Source organism: Boleophthalmus pectinirostris, unplaced genomic scaffold (assembly GCF_026225935.1).
Source record: "Boleophthalmus pectinirostris isolate CB_2022bp ecotype Guang Dong unplaced genomic scaffold, ASM2622593v1 HiC_scaffold_20, whole genome shotgun sequence".
Classification (NCBI taxonomy): domain Eukaryota; kingdom Metazoa; phylum Chordata; class Actinopteri; order Gobiiformes; family Gobiidae; genus Boleophthalmus; species Boleophthalmus pectinirostris.
The window spans coordinates 2,506,263-2,521,349 of record NW_026571153.1 but is presented as its reverse complement, the minus strand read 5'-3'; the positions used below and the strand labels follow the sequence as shown (position 1 = coordinate 2,521,349).

The window sequence follows — 15,087 nt, the reverse complement described above, 5'->3', positions numbered from 1 at the left end:
ACAGTTTATACGAGGGTTGTCAGACGTATCGAAAATCAGACGCTAAAACTAATATTGAAACTATATACTCATTTCAGCAGGCATCAGTACTAAAGAAGTCACATTCACAGGACAGAAATTAAAGGGCCCATCTCATTCACATTGTATTTTCTGCACATAAACAAGCACAATTTGGGTTTTGGAACATCCATTACACAATATCTTTAAAAAAATCTTACTGATTTCTTGGAGACAGTCACAGACCAATCATTTGTTGGATTCCGATGTTGGTGTCCCACAGGGCTCAATCCTTGGGCCTGTGTTATTCTCCCTCTTCATCAATAATTTGCCAAATGCTTGTCCAAATACATTTTTCACAGATGTATGCGGATGATGCAGTCATCTATACTCAAGACCTCACAGTTTTCTTATCGTCTGTGCATAGCTGGCTCAAGGATTCGTGCCTTCTGCTAAACACCAAAAAAACTGTCTGTATGTACTTCTCAAAACGTCACACCGATTTGAAGCAATCAAAGGTTTTTCTTAATGGAGTTGAACTTGATCTGGTCTCAGAATTTAAATACCTCGGAGTAATTCTAGATTCAACACTATCCTTCAAAAGTCATGTTAAAAAAGTATCCCAGGTTATCCAGTTCAACATTCAGAACTTCCGTCGTATCAGGAATAACTTAAACATGAACGCTGCTAAAACTTATTTCTATTCTATGATTATCTCTCACATCGATTACTGCTTAACTACTTGGTCTCTTGCCTGCCCCACAACACTTAAAACCATTGAAAACCTCTATAAACGAGGTCTAAAAATACTTGACAAAAAACCCATTTCCCACCACCACTGTCACATACTGAAAAAGCACAGGCTTCTGGATTTTAGCAACATGGTCAAACTCAAAAGGACTTGTCTAATTTATAAGGTCCTACACTCCCTGGCACCACCAGAACTACAACGTGAAACGAATAATGATAAAACAATAAATTACTTTTACTTACATTTCCAACTTCTCCGTTCCTTTACTTTTCATGTTGTAGTTCTTCTTTTTCACTTGCCGCTTGATCGGTCCGTCGGAAAATAGAGTCCTGCGGTCACTTCTGTTGTGGCTTTTTAATATGTTGTGGCTTTTTAATGTGTTGCGACATTTGCATTTGTGTTGCGGCGTTTGTATTTGTTGCGGCGTTTGCATTAAAATAGAGTCTCGCGGTCATTTCTGTTGTGGCTTTTTTTGTCGTGTTGTGGCATTTGTATTTGTTGCGGCGTTTGCGTTTGTTGTGACCCCTCTCGGCTTCCGTAGATCTCCGTTGTGAACTTTAAACGCCCCAAAAGTGTCCCGCATGAGCATTGGAGGACACGACGACGTCACACGCAGCAAGTGTGCTCAGAAGTCTCCCAAAATCCGGTCCAGTTGTTGGTAAAATGTTCAGGTTACACGTCCACGGCCGCTTCGTTTGTTTGAGTCTTTATCCTCCTTGTATTTGACTCGCAGGGTCTTTATTTTTCGTTGTTTTTCGCTGGAGTCGGGACCGACTGTAGCCGCGCTCGGACATTTGAAAAACTGCCCGGTTCCTCCAATTTGGACCTGACGTGTAGGTGGGATGAATGTGACCTGACCGTTCAGATTGAAGTCGCATGTCAAAAAATCTGACATGTATCGCTTTTAGGAGCACATATCCAAGTGGCCTGGGTCGCGTTTGAAAAAAATCGGATCTGTGTCGTTTAGACTATCGTTATAGAGGAAAATAGGAGCCAAAAAATCAGATTTGGGTCACTTGGGCAGTCTGAACGTGGCCTAAGATCACATGGAACCTACTTGGACGATTGAAGGACTATAAAACGTTGGAAGGATTTAAGATCACACGGGAATATACAAGAAAATGTTTAAAATCACATTCTGTTGTCTAAAGAAAGAGTTTTTATTTTATATTCGTGGTATTGGAATCAGCTTTGAGTCTACTCTTTAGTTTTGAAATTGAGTTTGAAACGTGAGTATCGTGACAAACATCATAATTTATACAGGAGCTTTGGCTTTGGGCGAGGAAAGACAGCTGGGGCGGTTTGTTTTTGTAGGGCTAAGTTAAGTTACTCTGTGTGATCTTACTCAAAACTAGGTTAGCGTTTGCATATAGACTGTGGAAATACCTCAGCAGAAATTCCCAGAATTCCAAACGTTCAAATTCAAAAGTTCAAAAAGAAGCTTCACATGTGTCTCGTGTAGAAGTGAAGGAGTGGCTCTGCTGATTTGAAAATGATTATTACTGTATTTCAGAATTACCTTGTTGTGTTTTTGTGATCTTAGGGAGCGTTTTTAGCATTTACACTGCAAAAAACTTGGACAAAATTTAAGATGTAAACACTGAAATCTATCAGTCATCTATCAGTGACTCTTAATATCCTAAAATAAACGACTTCTAGACTAGAATGAAGCATCTCAGAACTATTAAGTCGATAATAAATCTGAAAACAGGATGAATAACCTGATATAAGTTTTAAAATCTTGGCCAGATCAGAGAAATTTGCAGTACAAAGACGACGTATTTTTTCTAACCTGTTATAATGTTGTTCCCTCATCAAAATCATGCGTGAAGAGGTTCTAGAAATATGTCCCTTTTACTGGTGCTGCTCCTCCAGCAGACCACAGTGAACTACAGGGCGCTGGCCGCACAGACTGGGAGAAGATCTCCAGGAACTTGCTGCACTCAGTGAAAGACCTGAGCTTTCTCAGGAAGTCGAGTCTAGTCATGCTCTTCTCGTACACAGCGTTACCGTTGTCCCTCCAGTCCAGCCTGAAACAAGTATCAGTCAGTATTTTCACCTCATGGCCCTGGATGGTGAAGTCAGCCACCAGTTTCTTGGTCTAGTTAAAGTTCAGGAGCAGATGTTTTGCCTGGAACCTCTCCACAAAGTTTGTCAGTCAGTGTCCTGTACTCCAGCTCCTGACCATCTCTGATACACACAACCACTGCAGAGGGAATCAGCTGGAACGTCCCCCTGAACTGTACGCTTTATGAAAGTTAGTTCATCTATATGTAAATAAAAAGCTCAGAATCTGTGTTCTCAATAAATGTGCCACAACTATTTCAGGATTTTATCTTACATATTTCAATGAAACACATAGTTAAAGTGATTCTTGTCACGTAGAAACAGAAGGAGGACCCAAAACGCAGGACTGCTTCAAAGTATTAATGACAAATCAAAAAAATCCAAAACTTGAACTAAACAGCCATGACACGAGACAATGGACCAACAAAGGGCAGAGGAGAACACAGGGTATAAATGCACACACACACACAGGTGAAACACATCAGGGCAGGGCAAACAATCAAGACAGGAAGTAAAACTCAAAACTACAAGCTGACAGGACAAATGTCAAAATAAAACACTAAAGGCACACTACACTACAGGAAAAAGATATCAAAATAAGCAAAAACAATGACTACAAAACATGAACCATGACAATTCTGAATTATTTTTGAACAAATTTGTTTTTCAAACATTCAAACGTTCATAAACTCATAGCGGTGGTATAATTAGGATGCTCAGAATGCATAAACTAAATCAGGAATAACCTTGGACCACTAATAAACTAGTTCTGTTTTTTTCTAATGTTTTAGGATGGTAAAAATCACGTACGGCGTCTCTACTAATCTCACTTTTTAACCCAGACTAACCTCTCGCTCCTGTCCCAACGCAGCCATCCCCATCTCGTCGCTGGAGCCCGCGGTCCTGGTGGAGGGCTCGTACGGCGTCGCAGCCACGTGCCGCTCCACCGCCCAGCCCACGCCTCAGCTGTCCTGGAAGACGGAGCTCACCGGGCAGTCCACCAACCGCACCTACGACAACGGCGTGGTGACGTCGCAGTACTCGCTCTACCCTCTGCGCGGCATGAACGGCAAGAGCCTGGACTGCCTGGTGTGGCACGAGAGCTTCACCGGACCCAAGACCATCTCCAACACGATGGTGGTGCACTGTGAGTCAATGTGGAGGCTACAAGTTGTTTCTGGCTTCCAAATTCAGCCGATATTTAAGTTTATGTACTAAGACTAATTATTGGTCATAGTTGTGACTTCATACTCGTACTGAAGAAAGCGTAAATGTAATTTTTCATTTCGTGCTTGTAATTCTATCCCTGTTGCTTTTACTTCAAAATCAAAATATTACTCAAGCAGCAGTAAATGTGTGCTTCAAAAGTACTTTAAAGTTACTCAAACCTGTAGTCATTGTACCACCGCTGTAGAGCGATAAAATATCGGGAGCTGAAATCACTGTTTGAGTTTGCGGAAATATCAAATCATAAAACTGCAGTTCGTTAAATGGAATGCACCCTGCAAAGAATCTGTGTCTTTATAGAAACGACAGAGTTTAAACCTCTACAAGCTCATCAAAGCTTTTACTCGAGTAAGAGTACTGTTACAACAATCAAAATATTACCCAAGTAGCAGTAAATGTGTGCTTTAGTTCTCGGAAAAGTACAATTTCTTATTAAAACTATTCAAACCTGTTACTCAGAGCTGTACAATATGGGGAACTGAAATCGCTCGTTGGGGAAATGAAATCACAAGAACAGCAGCGAGATAAAATCGAACGCTCTCTGCAAAGAATCTGTCTCTTTATAGAAACATCCTGTTGTACCGGTACAGTTTAAACTTCTACAAACATGCTCTGAAACGCGTGGGATTCTTGAATTACAGATCGCATTTCAACTTCTCTCAAATGTTAAAGCTTCAGGAGTTGGAGACAAAGTGTACAGAAACTATGAAAGATTATTTGCTTCATCAGATTTTGAATTTTAAAAGGGGCTGAATTTGAATTTTTAACTCTGAATAAATGTGTTTGAATAATTTTTATCTGGATTTCAGATGAGGAAATATTACAAGTGTTTAAAAATTATAAATATAAAAAAAAAATCGCCTTTTAAATATTCAGCACATATATTTTCAAGGCCTCAAATTCAGCAGTTGAAATTCAGAGAGTGAAATTTGTAGTGAAAACAGCCCAACAACAACGACAACAGCACTAACTCAGACTTTGTTTTTATTCTACATAATTAACCAAGAGCTCTGAGGATGAACATCTTTTCTCACTGTTGGTTTTATCCATTTGGAATTACAAAATAAACATATTAAATGACATTTTTTGTAAGACAGCCTCACTTTTTCATGAGTTTATGTTCACTTAGTCAGAACATAAACTCTTTCTAGTCTGACCAGCTCATTAAAACTCATCATGTTTACTGTTTTTTTGTTGTTGTTTTTTTTTTTTTTTTACAAAGAAATACAATATAAATTCAATATTTATTTAATACAGAATTGAGTTAAACATTTTGGCCTCCACAATATTTTCAGTTTCTCACCCCTGTTCTAGATTTTCTTTAGAGCTTTTAGTCTTTCTGTAGATGTGTTGATTGCTCTTGGACTATAGCAAAATTGAGTCGCATTAGTCTATTTCTTCACTCTATGTGGTATCGGACTGGTATCGGTATCGGCGAGTACTCTAAGGCCAAGTATCGGATCCCCCAAAAAATGGTATCAAAGCAACACCAAACCAGAGGACCTTTCCACCAAAGTCTGGCTTATATGAAAAGGTTTGGCTCATTCTCTATGGAAAGATTTTTATCAGACGCAGAAACTGAAATGACAACAAAATATGAGGAACTACAGATGGAAGATTGTAGAAATAAAAATAATATTATGAATGTTGTACGGGAGATACGCAAAGTTTGAACATTGGGTGGTTTGGTAGTAAAAACAGAAACAAAGCAGAAGCAAAATAAAACCAAACCAGGGACTAAACTCAGGTATATATATATATATATATATATATATATATATATATATATATATAAGTCTTCATTGACAGGACAGAAATAAACCTTTCCTCTCTTCCTCATCTCTGTGAAGAGTTCATTTATGGAATAATCTTGACAAAGAAATCAAAAGATCAAAACATAAAATGAATAAGTGAATAAAAGTAAAATAAAAGTAAAAATTGCATTCTAAAAATAATAAATCTAAATCTAGACTAAATTGTGTTTTTAATTACTACTACTACTGCTACTTCTACTACTGCTACTTCTGCTACTACTCTACTGCTACTACTACTGCTACTACTACTACTACTGCTACTACTACTACTGCTACTACTACTACTACTGCTACTACTACTACTACTACTGCTACTACTACTACTACTACTACTGCTGCTACTACTACTACTACTACTGCTACTACTGCTACTGCTACTACTACTACTACTACTACTACTACTACTACTACTACTACTACTACTACTAATACTACTACTATTACTACTACTACTACTGCCACTACTACTGCTACTACTACTTCTATTACTACTACTAGTACTACTAATACTAATACTCCTACTACTCATTCTTCTACTGTTTTTCCTTTATGTTATTGTGAATCAGAAATGTTAAAGGTTCAGTATTACGATTTAAAGGTTCATTGTGTAACTTTTGTTCAGTACAGATTAGAAATTCCAGGGCTGAAATGATCCAAATGATTCTGGTGAAGGTGTGTGTAGTTCAAAAACACAGTGGAGCACTTCCTGTATTACCACATGATGACATCACAAGGTGGAACAGAGTGTTGTTCAGCCTCTAACCGCGCGTGTGTTGTGTTGGTCAGATCCTCCTCACGCCGAGATCACCGGGTTCAAAGAGGACGAGTGGCACCAGGGCCTGGAGAAGGCGTCACTCAAGTGTGTGAGCGGAGGAAACCCCGCCCCCCACCTCTACACCTGGAAAAGGTAACACACACACAAGCCCCGCCCCCCACCTCTACACCTGGAAAAGGTAACACACACAAGCCCCGCCCCACCTCTACACCTGGAAAAATAACACACACAAGCCCCGCCCCCCACCTCTACACCTGGAAAAGGTAAAATACACAAGCCCGCCCCCACCTCTACACCTGGCTCAAAGGTAACACACACACAGCCCCGCCCCCCCACCTCTACACCTGGAAAACATAACACACACACAAGCCCCGCCCCCACCTCTAACACTGGAAAAGGTAACACACACACACAAGCCCCGCCCCCCCACTCTACACCTGGAAAACATAACACACACACATAAGCCCCGCCCCCACCTCTACACCTGGAAAAGGTAAAAAACACAAACCCCGCCCCCCACCTCTACACCTGGAAACAATAACACACACATAAGCCCCGCCCCCCACCCTCTACACCTGGAAAAAGGTAACACACACAAAAGCCCCCGCCCCCCACCTCTACACCTGGAAAACATAAAAACACAGCACAAGCCCCTCCCCCACCTCTACACCTGGAAAACATAACACACAAACATAAGCCCGCCCCCCACCACTACACCTGGTTAAAGGTAACACACACAAAGCCCCGCCCCCCACCTCTACACCTGGAAAAGGTAACACACACAAAAGCCCCGCCCCCCCACCTCTACACCTGGTTAAAGGTAACACACACAAGCCCCACCCCCACCTACACCTGCCACCACAAAGCCCCCCCCCCACCTCTACACCTGGAAAAGGTAAAATACACAAACCCCGCCCCACCTCTACACCTGGAAAACATAACACACACACATAAGCCCCGCCCCCCACCTCTACACCTGGAAAAGGTCAGACACACACATAAGCCCCGCCCCCCACCTCTACACCTGGAAAAGGTCAAACACACACAAGCCCCGCCCCCCACCTTTACACTTGGTAAAAGGTAACATAAACATGCCCCGCCCTCTCTACACCTTGCTCAGGTAAAACACACACACACACCTGCCTCTCCCGTTCTCGCCTGTCTGGTGTCTGCTCCTGTCTGCTCCTGTCGGCTCCTGTCGCTGTCCCACACTGAACACTCTCATTAGCGCGAGCGTAAACACGAGGCAGGGCGGCGGGGGGAAGGTTTTTACTGTAATGACGAGGTGTGACCGGGTAATGCTGCCTTCATGCGCTCGGGGAATTACGGTAAACACCACTCAGGGTGAAAATTGTGCCTGAATGTGGTCATTTTCACTGCAGTTTCTCAGTTTGAGGCACGAATTGCCAAAGTGAGACGACCTTTAACCTCACGGCAAAGAGCAGCAAAGTCAGAAGTGAAGAATATGAAACGCTCTTGCACATGTTGGTGTTTTTATGCTTAATTATATGAGGGTGTGTTGGTTTGTCACGGTTTTGTTTTCAGTCCAAGTGTCGAAGCAGCACTAAATCGATTCTCTCTACACAAAAACGATTTCCGCACCGACGATGTAAAAAGTTTGGCACTTGTGGCGCTGAACTCACTGACTGCACAGGTCACGTCATTCACACAGACAAATGTGCCACGAACGCCCACTTCCCCTTCACACTTCAGCAAAAGTCCAAACTGTGGTACAAGTACTTCTCCCTGTAGTATTCTGGTGTATTTTGGAGTATTCTGCAGTATTTTGAGTATTCTGGAGTATTTTGAGTATTTGGGGTATTTTGAGTATTCTGGAGTATTTTGACTATTCTGGAGTATTTGGAGTATTCTGGAGTATTTTGAGTATTTGGGGTATTTGGAGTATTTTGAGTATTTTTAAGTATTCTGGAGTATTTGGAGTATTTTGAATATTCTGGAGTAGTCTGGAGTATTTGGAGTATTCTGGTGTATTTTGAATATTCTGGTGTATTCTGGAGTATTTGAGTATTCTGGTGTATTCTGGAGTATTTTGAGTATTCTGGAGTATTTGGAGTATTCTGAGTATTCTGGAGTATTTGGAGTATTTTTAAGTATTCTGGAGTATTTTGAATATTCTGGAGTATTCTGTAGTATTTTAAGTATTTTGAATATTCTGGAGTATTTTGGAGTATTTTGAGTATTTTGGAGTATTTGGAGTATTTTGGAGTATTCTGGAGTATTTTGAGTATTTGGAGTATTTGGAGTATTTTGAGTATTTCTGGAGTATTCTGGAGTATTCTGGAGTATTTGTAGTATTTTAAGTATTTTGAATATTCTGGAGTATTTGAGTATTTTGGAGTATTTTGGAGTATTTTGAGTATTTTGGAGTATTTCTGGAGTATTTTGGAGTATTTTGGAGTATTTGGAGTATTCTGGAGTATTCTGGAGTATTTGGAGTATTCTGGAGTATTTAGAGTATTTATATATGTTTTTTTCTCTTAGTTTATGCAAATTATCCATGCAGTTTTAAGTTTCGTTTCTACTTGTGCAAATCTGCATTAAAAATATTCTAATGTCAAACGGGCTGATGTGGCTCTAGTGTGGTGATGGTTTATATGTTGTAAAGTTGAATTTATTTATGTAGATTAGTAATAATGATGATGATACTCATTATATAAAAACGTTAATGGTTAATCGATAATTGATCGTTAATTCTCTCGACGATCGATTAATAAAATTTCATGTATGGATGGATATCAGATCCAAGCAGGGACGGGCTGGGACCAAAAAACAGGACTTTTCCACCACAAATAGCCCTATGATGGAAGGGGGGTTGATCATTTAAATAATTAATACATTTCAATAATGAAATAATTGAAGAAAACACACAAAGATGAACTACTTCTACTGATTATTTATTAACAAAAACACCTAAATCACGTCATTTCAAAGTGACATTTTCATCTTTAACCCTTTCCCATCCACCTTTCTCTCGACTTCTTTGACCCGTGTTGAAACCAACGAATGACCCGCTCTTCTTTGTCGCCTTTTGGGCCTGTGCAATTTACGCTTCGCAAAACGGCAAATTATCGTAACTGTGTCCTCTGCTGTTAGTAGGTTTTGGACTTTTCCAGAACGCACAGATTGCCAGTCCAGCTCCTAGTTTCAAGATATTAGGTCATTTTTCTCTACAAATTAGTGTAATAAGACGATTTATTTTGACAAATTCGACCCAAAACACCTTGTTAAGTTTTTCTGTAGTTACATAAAGTTATAAATAACAGTTACTAAACACATTTGTCCTGGTATCGGTTGATATCGGGTTTGGGCAGATACTTTAAATACTCAAAGCGTCTGCAGCAGGTGACACCTTCAACAGACTTTAAAACTTTGTTCATTCTTTAACTTCTAGACTAAATACAGTAAAGTGCGTTTACCTTGTTGACATGTTTCGGCTGCTGCATCTCAGAAACATCAACAAGTTAAAAAACACTAAGAAGTTAAAGTACATAAGAAGACAAAATGAACATCTTTGGTTTACTTCATTTTTGCCTTATCTGTTACCTGTCGACTTTAAAAAACTCAATCACTTTTAACACTTTTACATCTTTAATCTGCAAATGTTTCACTGTCTCGTGTTTTTATTCACCGTTTCTTGTTATGATTGACGTGTGAGTGTTTTATGTTTGTGCTGTTTTATTATCTTGGCCACATCGTCAATGCAAATGAAAAGGTGTTCAATAAAATTAAAAAAAAGCCAAAGTATCGACATCAGTATTGGAACCAAAAGGCTGGATTGGTGCATCCCTAATTTGGATCTGATTTGACCTGGTGTAGTCCTGATGTGTGAATAGAACTAGTAGTAGTAGTAGTAGTAGTAGTAGTAGTAGTAGTAGTAGTAGTAGTAGTGAATAGTAGACCAGGCATGTCCAAACTACGGCCCGTGGGCCAAATGCGGCCCTCGGACAAATTTTTCTTGGCCCTCAGGCTTCCAGGTGACTTGGCCCAAATGACTTTACATCAATTAAAAATTAACTTTTTACTGCAAGTTTTTTGAAAATCTACTTTCTAAAGCAAATATTGAATATTTAGTGTGTGGTTTTGAGGATCTTAGCGTGAATAAAGACTGTTGGCTCATATTTTAATGCACATATTTTAATTATTCCGTCTGCGGCTCTTGATCAGCTCTCTGCTTGGTCTGTGTTTAGAAATGTGGCCCTTAATGGAAAAAGTTTGGACACCCCTGGTTAGTTCTAGAAAAAAAGAATAGATCCACACTGCAGTTTTTTGAAGCTCCTAAATTTTTATTTCAGTGACACCACAATATGATATTTTGGCCAAGCCTTTGTTCAGACATGAGACTAACCCCGACCCTGAGCCTAAACGTCACATCGTGGCGTCACTGAAATAAAAATGTGAGAGTTTCTTCTTCTTTTGCACAGTTTTTGTCTATGGACCCAGCACACAGTTGCAGTTTTTGTTGTTGGATGTGCATGTCTCTGGAAAAGCCTCATGTAAACTTTGCAAACTAATCCTCTTTGCAAATGAACAGGACTTGTGCAGTAAAAGAGCAGTGAAACATTTGCACAAACACGTCTTTACACGTTTATCTGAGTGACTTCCTCTTCACACGTCGTGAGCCGAACGCAGCAATGGTCTGACACAATCACACGGGAAGTGACCGGTGCTGAACGCTCATGTGGGCGAGTCTCTGTTTCCCTGTTTGGACCCAGAGGCAAAACGCAGGTTCACAGCAGTTCAGACAGACGATTATAAAAGATCCTATTGTACCAGCGGTGCAAAGAAGTAAAAGTAGTTGAGCTTTGTACTTTAATTCAACGTTAAAAACACAATGTAAACACTCAAGTCCTAATGAAAATGATTATTCAGAATTGAACTTAATTCTGAACTAAGTGGGTGGTTTATTCCGATTTTAAAGACGAATTAATTTCTTCCTGGATCAAGTTTTATTCTTGTTCAAAATAATGCTGGTGTTTCGGTTCGTGCTCGTTGTGTCGCTCTTAGATCAGGTTCCACCGGTCCTGGCTTCGGAAATCCGTGTGTCGTTCGTTCATTCGTTTTTCAATATAAAACCAAAAATAAGAAAATGAAAAAAAAAACAGCTATTTTCTTCATTATTTGTCTCCAAAATCAAAATGAAAAAACAGATAATGATTTGTTTTTTTCAGTTTTCGATTTTGTTTTTAAATGAAAAATGGAAAAAACGGATAACGGCCGTTTACGTGACTTCAGTGACCAGAGCGGGACCAGACCAGAACCAGACTGAGACCAGACCCGGACCAGACTGAGACCAGAGCGGGACCAGAGCGGACTCCAAGCTTTGACTCTGAGCCTTCGCACGGTCCGAGCCTCAGCTTCGAGCTCCAGCCCTGTCGTGGGCTCTGAGCCTCTGGTCTGGTCCTGGCCTGGTCTCGGTCTCAGTCCCGGTCTGGTCCCGGTCTCAGTCCCGCTCTGGTCCCGGTCTGGTCCCGGTCCCACTCTGGTCCCGGTTTGGTCTCAGTCTCGCTCTGGTCCCGCTCTCAGTTCTGATCTCAGTCCTGGTCTGGTTCTGGTCTGGTTCCGGTCCTGGATCAGTCCTGGTTCAGTCCGTATGCGGTGCAATAGTCCGGCATCGCAGTCACGGAAGTCACGTAAACGGGAAACGGCCGGTTTTCGTTTTTTCCATTTTTCATTTAAACACAAAATTGAAAACTGAAAAAATGAATCATTATCTGTTTTTTCATTTTGGTTTTGGAGACAAATAATGAAGAAAACTGTTGTTTTTTCGTTTTCTTATTTTTGGTTTTATATTGAAAAACGAATGAACGAGTGAAAGACGGATTTTCGGACTTTGATCCATGTCTGTTTGGATTTGTGAGCGGGATGTGGGAGTGGGCTGAGGTTTTGTCTTCTTCCTCCTTCTCCGACTCTCTTCCCTTCTCCTCCTCAGCCGACAGACGTGAAGCGCGATGAGACAATTCTCCAGCTGCTGCGCTAAAAGTTTTCATAATCCACGGAGCCTGAGACTCGAAACATAATAATACGCTTCACGCTCAGACGTGACGACAAATCCGAGGGCCAAATGGGAGCCGGAAGAGATTATTATTTCCATGAAAATTCAAAGGAGGACATTTTAACTCTGAACTATTCATTCGGAATTAAAAAAAAAAAAACATCATGCAAAGGTGGCCATTGTATAACTTTTCTGGTGGAAGATCTGCACCTGATTTTCTCCATGGAGATGTTTACAGTTACAGAAAGATCTTGGAAATTGGACTCTATGGTGTCACCTGATAAGTTTAAGAAAATTAGAGCTATGTGTGTTTTTCTTGAGAGACGCAAATGGTTTTAAAACGTGACACTTTGTGGATTTTACTGTTTTGTGTTGATCGTGCTGCTGCTCCTCGGCCGCGTCTCTGCCGAAAAAGAGACTCTGAATCTTATTGCTTTGTCTGAGATGTTTCACAGTGTGGCTTTAAACCTTTCCGTCATCACGTAAAAAAGACCGTAACCGGACCGAGTTACAGGTCAGATCTGCGGAGAGGCTCACTCCCAGAGCACTCACACTCAGAAACGACTGTTTTTCGAGGCATTTTTAGTCTAGAAAACCACTTTTAATTGAATAAAAGTAAAGTAGAACTGTTTAAAGTCACGCTGTGGAACATTCCAGACCAAGCAATGACATCTCCATAGAAACGAGCATTTGACGGTATCTGTAATTCACTTAAGTACTTTTAAAAGTGGATACTGTTTACTTTTACTCCTCTATATTTTGAACAGGACGGAAAAGTAAAAGAGACCTGTGTTTATTTTGAGTCGACTTTAAAACTTTTACTCAAGTCGTTATTTTTCACGTCATACTTTTACTTTTACTTGAGTACTTTCTGCTCCGGTATGTGTACTTCTCGCACAGCTGCGTTGTTGCACGGAGCCTCTGCACACGATTTGGAAAGTGCGGAACATTAATTTACATACAGAAGCGCGATAAGAACTCGTCTCACGCGAAGATGAAAAAGAGGATAAGATTAAACACATCTGCCGCTACTTTTTACCACGTTTCTCAATCAGATTACACTTTGATGGGTTTGGCCAAGTTTAAAGGTTTTAAAGGTTTTATATTGCCGCTCCTCTTTCTGCAAAACTGATTCTTGTGAGGATTAAGCCGTGTTATAATGTTGTTTCCTCCTCAAAAACAGAGCTGGACTTATGAATGGACATGGAAAAAATCCTTCCCTCACTGGTGATATGAGCGAAACAAAAAGAGTTTCATCCCCGGGGAGGAGTTCATGTTTTCACCAGGAGGACGTCACTGGGAATAAACCAGGACTATAGGCGAGTTTCATTGTTGACAAAAGCGCGCGTTGCATGCTGGGAATTATTTTGGTCGGCGGCAAGAAACACTAATTCAACATGACGGACGGAGCGAGAAAGCACGTAAAGGGTATTGATCCCGGTTATTGATCCACTCTAACGGCAGACGACCCAAGACCATTTGACCAGAAATTGGTCATAAGCATCGACGGACGACAAATCACCCTTTTCAACCCCGACAAAAGGTGAACCAAACCAAATTTCTGGTCGGAATCTCCAACTACCTGGACAAATATTCACTTGGGCGATATCCACAATGACTTGGTGGAAACTCCTGGGCCATTCACAGCAGAAAAGATGAAAACCTCCAAGAGTCTCGATGTGTTGTTGAACTTGTTGGAGTCCACGGTTTGTTAGGATCTTCTACGTTTGCTCTGCGGATGTTTGAAAGTCGTTTAATTCACCGTTAGCGGTTCTTTTCACTCGGAATACGAAAAAGACATTTTCCTTCTTCCGTGCTTCTATTTGTGCATCCGATAATGCAGCAGGAATTTACCATTATCGGGGATAAATACACGAGGTTACGCTCTGTGTTTGACGCTACCGTGTTTCTTGCCTCCGACCAAAATATTTCCCAGCAGCAACGCGGGCTTTTAATAACAATGACGTCAGCAGAAACTCGCCTCTACCCTTGTATATTATACCAAGTCTAATCCATCCAAGCCGAGTCCAGTGGTACTGAGTCTACTGGTGTTTTGTTTAGGTTTTTTTTTTGTCTTCACTGTTTTGTCTGTCAAAAAAATCCCATTCATAATCTAGAGTCTGGCTCCAGATTCGCTCCTGTAACCGTGAGCATCAGGAGCTTCATCTCTGTGGGTGACGTCACACTCACTTAGTCCACTTTTTTTATACAGTCTATGTTCAGGACTCACTGGAGGAACTGTGTGTGTGTGTGTGTGTGTGTGTGTGTGTGTGTGTGCGTGCGTGTGTGTGTGTGTGTGTGTGTGTGTGTGTGTGTGTGTGTGTGTGTGTGTGTGGGAGTCCCTGCTTAAACTGCTGCCCTCATGACTCAGCCCAGAGAAAATGAATGGAAACATGTCAAAGCTTATGCAAATCTCTCCCACCTAAACGACGTATTTGCCCCT

At 40.9% G+C, this 15,087-nt stretch overlaps 1 protein-coding gene across 1 annotated transcript in view; it reads left to right on the top strand.

Moving 5' to 3' along the window:
• Positions 1–15,087, top strand: part of nectin4a (nectin cell adhesion molecule 4a) — a 102,612-nt gene that overhangs the window by 44,935 nt on the left and 42,590 nt on the right. The window contains exons 4-5 of the mRNA XM_055156695.1: positions 3,687–3,962; positions 6,643–6,763. Coding sequence (XP_055012670.1) covers positions 3,687–3,962; positions 6,643–6,763 — 397 coding nt within the window. The remainder of the gene's footprint in view (positions 1–3,686; positions 3,963–6,642; positions 6,764–15,087) is intronic.